At 33.6% G+C, this 11,594-nt stretch overlaps 1 protein-coding gene across 6 annotated transcripts in view; it reads right to left on the bottom strand.

The window, feature by feature from the left end:
• Positions 1-1,307: 1,307 nt before the first annotated feature.
• The window catches only part of LOC106089565 (E3 ubiquitin-protein ligase RNF38), a 48,464-nt gene continuing 38,177 nt past the window's right edge, over positions 1,308-11,594 (bottom strand). For all 6 annotated transcript variants that reach the window (XM_059363566.1, XM_059363568.1, XM_013255433.2 and 3 more), the window contains 2 exons: positions 9,257-9,369; positions 1,308-8,376 (listed from right to left, as the gene is read on the bottom strand). In XM_059363566.1, coding sequence (XP_059219549.1) covers positions 8,119-8,376; positions 9,257-9,369 — 371 coding nt within the window. In that variant the 3' untranslated portion in view covers positions 1,308-8,118. The remainder of the gene's footprint in view (positions 8,377-9,256; positions 9,370-11,594) is intronic.

Raw genomic sequence — 11,594 nt, 5'->3', positions numbered from 1 at the left:
ATCGCCTTGTCATATCGACTATCACAGGCACTCAGTATTTAAGCAAGAGCCGTTGTCGCCTGGTTTCTCACTGTCCCTTCGATACCAACATTTACTTTTCACCACAAGTCTGACTGACAACCTTTTCATGGTGGGCTCCCCAATTAACCTTCATTATTAAATTAAAATAGAATAGGAGAATAGCAGTTTTCTAAACCTTCGTTTTTGGTTTTGAAATTTCTTCAAACTTCAAATTTTATCACCTGACACGAAAGCGAAATGTACATTTTTTTTTACGCAATTCCACTTTCCGTTTTCGGTCGACAGACGTTCGGTAATCGTTAGCATGCGTTTTCATAAAGCAAAACAAAACAGCTGACACGTTTTCCTACATTTATGGTATGTTTACAGAGCATTGCCAGACCTTTATGGTTTTCAGCATTTATGGTCCGAGTTGGAGTATTACCTGATATAGCTCGCATATAAACAGATCTTCCGATTTGATTTTTTGAGCCCCTAAAGGATCCAATTCTTATACCATGGGCCAAATTTTGCACCTATGATCTCACATTGTTCCCATATAAACCACCTACTCTTTAAAAAAAAAAACTTGACTACATGGTGAAGGGTTAGCAAGACTGGGCCCGGCCGAACTTAGCGCGCGCTCATAGCGAAACAATTAAAGATGGTCTCATTTGTACACCAACCACAAATCATATGGTGCAATCCGCCATTTTGCCATCAAGCTGATCGACGGTTTGCCAACACACACAAAGAAATTTGTGTGCGCGTGTGCATACGTGTGCGTACATGAGCAGAGAATATGCGAGAACGAAGATGGCAACAAAGAGAATGCAAACGAAAATCTGTCATCTTAATACCGTCGAACCTGGTCGGCTGTTAACAGCTGTTGGCGTGTGACCACCTTGTTAAATCCGCCTTGGCGCTCGCTCAGGATTCACTGAATAAGGTTAAGCCAAGCGATCAGCCGCGTATATAAATTTTTTTTAATTTTTGGTAATACTTAGCAACTTGTTCTCTTTTTACATTTATTCTCTGTTTACGTTTTCTCTTATTTGATGACATTTTCAATCGGCAGATTTTACATCCATAATGATGTTCATGGGGCCTATCCACTTATGTCTTCGCAAGTGACCTAACCTTCTATTAGTGAATCCTGGCGCACGCTTTTAATTGTTCATATAAAAATAATGCCCGTTCTAATCCAACAAATCTCTTAAGTGTATCAGATGATGCGTACAACTTGCAAAGATGCTAAATACATGTCATCTGATAACAGCTGATGGTAAGAAATTAAAACGAGTATATGATATAGACAGTTGGTATGAATGTATGTATGTTTTATTGACTAATTGTTTTTTTTTTTGCCTTTGTCTCTTAGAAAACTTGAATTGAATACAGAAAGTTAAAAAGTTATCATATAATTGCATGGTTTTATATTAATATTTGCCTTTTTAGGTTGTGTGTGTGTGTGTTTTTGTTTTTTAAGTTATGTTTTTATTTTGTTTTATTTATTTAACATACATCACAGCAAAAATTTATATAAATTTTATTTTTCGTTAATATCCTAAGTTAAGGGGTGGGGGCATTTACATAAAATTAAGCAATTACGAACCATATACATGCATATGTATACATATGTACATATGTATGTACATGTAAAAGTTTACAAACAATTTCAGGTTATTGAAACTATAAATGGTGTTACTTTACTAACTGAAAATTGAATCAAATGAAAAACGAATCAAGCAAAAACGATTCTCTGTCGTGATTTTTATTGTTCCATTGTTGTTGTTGGTTTTGAAGATCTTGATATACCCAATTGCATTTGTATATATCAGGCATTTAGAATAAACTCAAACTCAAGACGACATACTATTTTGTATTTATATAGATATATATATAAGTCTAAATACATGTAAATAATTATGAGTGCACGTATAAAAATTACCTTTTTGTTATTGTTGTATATATAAGTATGTATATATATATATATTTGTTGTTGCTATTATTTTATTATTATATATTTTTTTGTTATTAATTTGTTTTTATCATAAAACAATACCCCATTTACTTGGATTGAATTAAATTGAATAATATAATGTTTGTATTTGTTTATTATTTTTTCTTCTTTTTATTGTTTTGATTAAGTTATAATTACGAATTTTAAAATCTAGAAAAAGCACAACACGTTTACAAATGGTCTTTTGGAAACACCATTTAATCTATAGTTTTTTTTCTTGTTTTGTTAGTGAGTAGATAGAAAGTAATATGAACTTTTTTATCTGTTGTCTGTCGGTCTGTTTGTTGGTAGTTTCTGTCTTTCTTTTTTTTCTTTGAATTACTAACGCTTTGTGGTTGCGGTTGCAGTTTTGTAGTAAAAATGTTTAACTATAGGTAATCAAAGTAGAGCTTACATACACATACATAGATATAAAAAAGAGCAAACGACTTAAACTATACAGTGCGTATGAGGGATGAGTAATTCGAATAATCGTATTACGCATACGCCTTAGGTGAGAAGGGGCCCTAATTTTTTTTTACTACAGCGGTTGTTGGTTTTGTTTTGGACATGGAAGTGGGAGTGGTAGGAGTTGAGAAACTTTGATTAAGATCAAATCGTTGACTTCGTAAGGTTATCTTTAGTCTATAGGTTACAGTGTGTGTATATATATATATATAATGTCTATATATTTCTTCATCTTCTTTCTGGTTTTGTTTGATGTTCATTTGTTATTATTCATCATACAGGTATTAATTAATACAGGTGTTTTATATTTCTTTTATAGCACAAATAAAAAAGCATAAAAGGTTGTATTATTTGGCGTTAGTTCTTCACAAGAGAATATTTCTAATGTGTGTTTCTGTTGTCGTTTTTTTTGTATGAATATTTTTTTTTTGTTCCTATTTTTATATACTTCATTAAGGTTAAAGTTTTACATAAATACTAAGTTGCAAATGGAGGGCAGGATTCATTTACTTGTTTATTTGTTTGCTTATAGTATAATAATTATACATAGTCTTGTATGCAGCAAGATGTATGTTTGTATGTATGTACTTATATATGTTATGTTGTTATCAAAATCCTTTTGACAGGGATACTTTTCATTTGCTATTGCTACTCATTTTTTTTATTTATTTTTTTTCAAATTCGAAAGCCGAAGCCGCGTTTTCTTCTATTTAAAATTGACAAACTCGGACATTCACTCGCTTTCTGCCATTGCTCTTCAGTGGTGTTAGTTTATTGAGCACTGTCTTTTGTTGCAGACATTTTTAAACTGGATTAACAATTATAACCCTACTTTAGTATGCGTGTGTAGTTTTGTAATCTAAAAACATCAAAGCACGTACTCTACATAAATATTAAATACATATATGTATATTGAAGACAAAAGTGCAGTAACAAGAATTATTTGTACATCCACCTAAGTATTAGCAATTTCTTTTAAAAAATATAGCTTTTATTTTAAATATATTGTAGTAAACGAGAGTGTGAGAAAGATATTGAGAGAAAGAGAGTGAATATACCGTTAAACTTGTACTCAACCTAGGTAGATTTAAGAAGGTAGCGGCTGATAAAATTTTCCAATTTCAGAGTTGTATCCAAATACAATATTATGTCAAATAGTTTGTTTAGAGCGTTTGTCGAATGATAGCTATCTCCTATGGTGAGTAAGGGGTTGTTTTTTACACTGGTAAGAAAAAGGAATTAATTTTGCTGTGCCAATCAACCATTTTTTCTAACACTGACAAATTTTGACATTTGTCAAAAATCAAAAGTTAACAAGATGTGCGCACTAGCAGTTATCTTTCAAATGGGAACGTTGCATTATGGAGATACTTTAGATCTTGCTTTGGAAAAGAGGAAAACAAGAAAACAATTTTATTTTAAAAACATCTGTACTACTTTTTTTAACGGTTGAAGCCATTACTCCAAAAAAAAAAAATGAATGCAAATGCCAATTTGCTTCTATTTTTTTCTATTGTTAACATTAAAATGATGAACCAAACTCATGCCGGGTAAACAAACTATATTGACGCTGTTATAGAAAAATTACTAAACGGTGGCGCCATCATTTCCATAAACTACGAACACAAAACTGTACTTTTGTCCATTATTGTCAAATAACAACCTCTTAGAATCCCGTTGCCAATAATAATAAAGAATAATTTTTACTTAATTTATGCCAAATTAGTCATTTAAATTTAGTGGCGTCTGCCACAATGCAGGCGGCTAACAAAGTTGGCTAACAAAACGCAAATGAATTTACTATTACTGACATGGGACTTTGCTCAATGAAACGTAAAAATTTGCTGTGCTGTCAAAAATCTTACTAGCCCCCGGGATACTCAAAAATTATTCACCACACTTAACGTCATATTTTTACTATCTCTAAAATGTTGATACCATTCGACACACATCCTTAAGGCTGGTACTATATTTCTCGCCGATTATTATTTTTAGATAATAGATTTAAAAGCAAAAAACTGATTTAATTCAGCAAGACAGTTCCCTTTACTTATGGTAAAATGTTAATGAAATTTTTATTTTATCATTGTTATTTGTGTAGTGTTTCAAGCAAGTGATCCCGAAAAACATAGGTTTTCATTGGTGAAAAACGAACATAGTACCAGCCATTAGATTTAAAAGTTGTTTAACATTTTGTTTGTTTTTGCACATTTTTAATGTTTAATTTTATGGCTGCTGCACGTGGCAATGCAAATAAAAACTAAAATGTCAATTTGACAGTGTACATAGGTTTGACAGTAGAGAGAGAATTTCTAGTCCCATTCCCACAAGGTTGTTTCATTGATTTCGTTGTTGTTGTGACTTTATGACTTTACCTTCTTAAATATACCTAGTTATCAACATGGTGTCTCGCACAAGTCGACAAGTGAATCAATCAAGCACTAAAAAATCAAAGGTGAATTAACAAAAACTATTAAACAAAAGTAACCAAATAATCAAAAATTTTCAATTACAAATGTAAGAAGCAAACAAAACTTGAAACAAACCTAGATAAGGCAAAACAATTTTCCCTTCGTAAGTTATATTCAAACATACATAAATACATACATCACAACATTTGTGTGTGTGTGGTGATATAAGGTGCCTTCACATCAACTGATAGTGCAGTATTCTTTATAAAAATAACAATTCACATCAGTTTCATAATTCTTAAAGGAAATGTATCAATTTTCAGTCACATCTTCTTATATGAGTTTTAAAAATAGTATGCAGGTAGTATCCGGCACACATATGTACATACACACACCATATGGTTCATTCCATAATACAACGAACATTAAATAAAAGTTCTGGACATTAAATTTATAATTCGAAGAATAAAAAATAGTCTGGAAACGTTTTGTATGCTTAATTTGGAGAAATGGGAGGATTTGTTATAATCGAATTAGAAAATTGGATTGTTGATATCAGAGAGGTAGCCAGGATTCATATTAGAACTACAAAACAATAATAAACAATCATAAGTACGTAAGAATTTTGAGAGGGCCTCGGGCTCGATAGAAAACACCATGGCTTGAGGCAACTTCAATTTTCAGTTTGTAGGAGAGAGAGAGCGAGCGAGCAGTATAAGGATTCGCTTGTTTTGATTCCCTTCACACCGGACTCATTATTAGGCAGCCACCCTCCACCGTAAAGGAGTTATGCTTTCATAATTGCCATGAATGAATTTTACAAAGAATTAAGAAAAACTAACTTCGAAACAATAATATTTTCAATGCGCAAATTTTCAACTGGTAATGTACATAAGATTTTAAAGCATAAAAAGGGGTACTTTTTTGGTCGAAAGAAATATTTTGTCGCCAGTTAATTTCTGACAAATGTAAAGAAAAGTTTTTCATTTGAATGCTAAACTTAGGATTCGATTCATGGCAAGAATATCGAAGCAAAGGAAAAAAGCGCTCAGCAGAAACCATTCAAAAATGTATAAGTTTTTAACATCAAAATGGGTTTAAACCCCGTTTACACTGCTCATTAAATCCGGATTTAAGACTCTCGTCAGCTGATTTTATAAAGGGAAAACAGATGATCGAACCATTAAATCCGGATTTAAAGAGCAATGTAAACGGGGTTTTTCAAATTTCTCTAAGCTTCTTAATATATGCTGACGACATAACGCTAATGTAGATGAAATGCATGTTTTGAGTTGTAAAACTTCTCAACAAAGTTGTATCGCTCTGTGACACGTCGTTCAAACTCGTACATAAAAAAGAATGTCCCATATCACTATGCTAAGCGTGATTTGGACAGCGCTCATCTGTATAAAAGAAATCAACCTTGTTGTTTTTCGCTTAAAGGCAAACCTTATTTGTGTGTTATTATGCCCATCCTGTGGGAATATGAGGAAATAGTGTAGACGAATTGCGTAAAATTTCTCTTTCTCCGAAAGAAAGATACTTTAATAAATATTTTTTTAAAATGACAAATATCGACAATTAGTAAATGTTTTTTTTCATATAGTACATATACTGCATACACTTCTCTCTTCTTACTTTATTTATTTATATGTACAGTTTTCCTTGCATTCAATGGAAAGTTTATGCATTTTTAGGAAGACTACCCCTTGTTTTCACGTATTTGTGAGAAGCTGAAAGTTCTCCCTATAAAGCCTAGTACTGACTTCATTCACAGCGAAAATGCTTATTAAACTATTGCGAAAACCGACGGACTCTTTTTCTTTGTCAAAACACAAACAAGAGTCAAGCAACAATATACAACAACGGCAACAGTATTGAAGCTATTTTGCTCATAGAACTTAGTAGCACTTGTACGGAATGTGTTCGCATTCGAAAACGTCAACATCACAATGAAACTATTCAATTGGTTGATTAAAAATAGAATTTGTATATTGAAATGAAAAGTAGTTGTCTTGGGCATAGCGAAAAATTCATCATTCAAATCCTAATCTTTTTTTCAAACAACATAAAAATCTGGCTATAAAATAATAAACGCTACAACATTTATTGGCATTCGGTTCTACTATGGAATGACTGTTATATGATGCACGATTTTGTTATTCTAAACAAGACACTAAGTAAAAAAGTTTTTGTTTTCATAAGTTTTTTGTTTGTTATTAAGAATTTAGGGTTTTTCGAAGTTAGCTTAATTTCAGAAATATTTAAAAATACATCATAGTTCATTTTGTTTTGATTTTAATTTAATTTGTTGAAAAAAGATTGCTTTTTTGTTTACAGTTTGGTATTATTGTTCGTTAATTTGTTTAAAATGAAACTCTATTAATCACGATTTGTGTATGGCTGCTTATTGGCTCCATCGCTAATTGCAAGAACACAAACAAGTATATTCAAGTTAATTATATAATAATAATAATAATAATAATGTAAAAAACGACAAAAATGCTAGACTAAAAGAGAATAGTGTCTGGTCAATGCCACCAAATGTCAGAGTAGCTCCATCGATCGCATCGATGCACAGATGTAAGGAGATGGACTTTACCTGGCTTTGACTCTCAGTTAACCAGACTTAATAGTACATATGTATGTGTTTTTGTTGTATATATTTTTTCATTTAAGTGAATATGTGTGAGTGCATACCATCACATTCTACATAGTATGTATGCTGCATGCAACAATTATTTTGGAAAAAAGTCTTTAATAGAGAACATATTTTTTTATGCATTAACTTTTCATTATTATGCTGTTTAAGGTGAAGCAAGAATAAAAATCAATTGTCTTTTAAGTCACTTCCTTGAGCTTCTCATAGTAAAATCTATAAAGTATTGGGTAATTTCATTGACACATATTTTTTGAGATAGGCATGCGTGTGGACATTCCACTACATTCTTAATCATCCGTCTTCTCATACAATTGGTAAGGAGAAAAAGTACGTGCAAGGTATAGGGGGAAATAAGTTAATATGCCATTATCAGTTCTATGGCCCGTCCGCGTCTTGTGTGCTGCAATTATACTCATAGATAGCGACCTCTCTTTTGACGATGATAACACTCGCGGCCCAAGGTACTGACGTGAGTGTTAGTTAATAGTTTAGGAGATTGTTTGGAGAAGTCTGAGAGTGAGAGTAAAATTCGTTGTTTGGATTTGCTGTTTTCGACAAAATTGCTTCATTGTCCTCTAGTGGGCTGTTGTTGTAATAGTTTGACCATTTTGCTGAACCTGACTGGTATTGCTGCTGGCATTGTTGATGTTTGATGTTGTTGCCTGGACTGATGCAGTGTTGTTGGCGTTGTTGGTGTTAGGAGTCACTGGGACTGCGGTCGTTGATTGATTTGCAGGTAGTTGTGACGATTGCTGTTGCTGTAGACGCTGTTGGTCTGGGTTATCGAAATAATCGGAAGCATTGCCACGACAAATGGGACAAGTTCGATTTGACTAAGGACAAGGAGAATTTATAATTAGCATTGTTTCATAAATAAACTTTAAATATCACATTAGCTGTTCAATTCTGTAACTTATACATATAAATAAATGTCTTACTGCCAAAACCACTAACGTGTTTGCACATGGCGGAATTATTTAAAGGTTGTCTCATTTGTACAACAATATAAAAACCATATGGTGAAAGCGCCATCTTGTCATTAAGCTGATCGTTTTTGTGCCAATAACACACAAAGAAAGAAGATAACAACAAAGAGAATTCAAACAAAAATCTGACTCTCTTAATACCCGACAAACTGGCCGGCTGTTTTCAGCTGTTCGCGTGAGACCATTGTTTAAATCCGCCTTAGTGTTCGCATTGGAATACTTCCCCAACTCATTGAGTGAACACTTGTTAGTGGTTATGGCAGCTACATTTTATAAGACGTTGAGTATAGTCAACAGAATGTTCCTTAGAGCCGCTGCATACAGTTACTGGGTTTAACTCATCGACAGAGCTTAACCAACATCTGCATTGGGTAATTCGCAGTGATATGCTTTGATCTATTACTGGCATGAAATTTATCGCATAAGTTACAGAATTTCAATACAGGGTCCGAATTACCACATACGTGATCGAGTGCGCTTTCGAATCTAATGTAATTTCTTCTCGTATTTAATATATGTTATACTCCTATTTTAAACATTTAGTGTAAAATTTTTTATATATTATGACCGACTTAAACATTTGCGTTCTTAAATTTCAAAATTCTCTTCTATAAAGAAATACATACATAATTCATAATAGAGAGATTTCGAACAATTTTACTCATTCACGTATGCGGTAATTCGGCCCCAGTTATTCCAAAGCTACACTTTGATTTGGCACACCCACCCTTAACCATTTGTCAACACATTTTGCATGGAATTCATGTGAGCACGGCAGGACACGTAGTATTTGGCGTATTTCAAAATCGCACATACAAACGACACAAGATGTTTGATCGCCTGGAAAAGAAATTAAAAATTATTTATAGGTTTAAGGTTATGTTGAATGTCTTGTTCACCATAAAGGTGAGTTTTCTCGGAGGTCAGTTGGGCTTATTGTTGTATATTAAGCCTAGTACTAAGTTGAATTGTCTATTAATTGTTTGGGAAATATGACGCATATGTTGCAGTTTTTATGCAAAATCAAATGAGTCGATATATTACATATTTACTAGCCAATTTGAATTTTCAAAGCACTACATTTGCCAAATAATAGAAACAAAAATTACGATTTTGCAAAAAAAAAATCCGGACTCTAGACCAGCGATATCCAGCCCCTTACGGTAGTGTTGATGGCTACTCACACGCATTCTCAACATGTCTCAACAACGACTGAAACAAAGAGCATGAGAACGCATGTGACTTGCCATCAACGCTACAGTAAGGAGCTGGGCATAACTGCTCTAGACATAACACTAACAAAAGTCGTGCAACGAGACACAACGAAAGCAACTACATTGAACCAGAGTTTTTTGTGATTCAGTTCGTGAGCATTTAAGAATTAAATTAAAAGTTAAATTAATAATTAGTTTTTAATTCAGTAGTGGCCAAAATGAAAATGTTCTTTACGCTGGATTTTGCATTATTCACACGTACGCTTATGCTTTTTGACTTTTCTAGAGGGCACAACAAACAGATTACTGCCTTAGGTGTTTGTCCATAGTGGCATGGTCGGATTAATATCCGCAATCTCTTTTCAATCTAACCTAACCCGGTATAACATAGTAGCCATAGCATCTGTCATCTGATAATTTATCTGCAAAAATTTAATCTGTTTGAATTCAATGAAGCTTCATTGCGTTCGGTTAAAATGAACTAAAGCCGCAGTTGTCTTATGATATGTCACTTTTTGTATTCACATGTAATTTAAAATGTTTTTCAAAATTGTCAATTTACATACGATTTATCATTTTTGCTATCACACTTGTATGTTATTTTCGTATGGCATAACCTAAAGGTTAGGTGGTGAAATCATAAATTTGTGAAAATAATTTCATTTCGGGTTGCTTTCATGCGACTGACAACAAAAACAGCTGATTTCTTTATGTTTTTGTCAGAAGGAATTGAATACGTTCTAATCCAAAAAATTTCACTATTTTGAAAAGTGAGTTTCATGTGTTAGTTTCATTTGTATCACACGACATGCACAACTCTACATGTGCCAAATTTGACATGACAACTATAAACCGTGTAATAGAGCCTTAAAGGCAAACTGCGTGGTACCTCTCAATAGTAGACCGCAGCGACTGCAATATTCAGATTCAGTCATAGACGAAGCTGTATTAACTCTAAGTGCAAGGGTTAGAATTCCAAGAACAACCCCTACCCTATATGTGTTATTGTTGAAAATATTGGAAAATAAATATAGATCACATCATGAAAACATTTCTTAATTATTACATAGTTCATAGTTTCTTAATTATTACGCTGTTCTGAATTTCAATTGTGGACCGACACACTGATCCAATCCTTAGAACGGTACCGGGTTGACGGGGTCCTTACAGACTGAATAAACCATATGGTAAGGAACAGTTCGATACATTGTGGGTCTTATGACATAAATATATGGGAGAAAGTGGCACTAGGCACGCCACAGGGGGGAATTTTATCGCCACTCTTATGGGTGACCACCATAAATGACCTATTACGGATGCTGACTGAGGAGAAATTTGATCTGCTGCGCAGACGATGTTATAATACTTCTAAGATATAAGGATCCGAATTAGCTATGCCGAAAGGTTCTTGCAGATGACATACGACTGGCCTAGACCCAGGGGTCTCAATGTTAACACAGAGATAACTGAAATCTGCCGGTTCACGAGAAAGACGAAGGTGGGCCTATTTGATGCAAGTCGTTTCCTCAATACACCGATTTTGACATATGACAAGGTAAAAAATACTTGATCTTGGATAGATTAGCGAATTGGAAGTGTCACATTCAAGAGCTTACTGAGAAGGCTCACAGATGTTGGGCACTATGTTGACGAGCCATGAGCTGGAAATAAGAATCCTAGGCTCTACAGGAGCTTGAATAGACCAATTTCTATTTACACCTCAGTAGTTTGGTGGACTGCGATGGAGAAAATGCGCAACGTAAGGATAATACAACAGGTGCAAAGAAAATTTTGTCTTGTCATAGGCGGAGCGATGAGGATCACGCCCACAAGGCAAATGTAAATGCAAAT

Source organism: Stomoxys calcitrans, chromosome 2, assembly GCF_963082655.1.
Source record: "Stomoxys calcitrans chromosome 2, idStoCalc2.1, whole genome shotgun sequence".
NCBI lineage: Eukaryota > Metazoa > Arthropoda > Insecta > Diptera > Muscidae > Stomoxys > Stomoxys calcitrans.
Note: the sequence above shows the minus strand (reverse complement) of the source record. Positions and strands in the feature narration are given on the sequence as shown.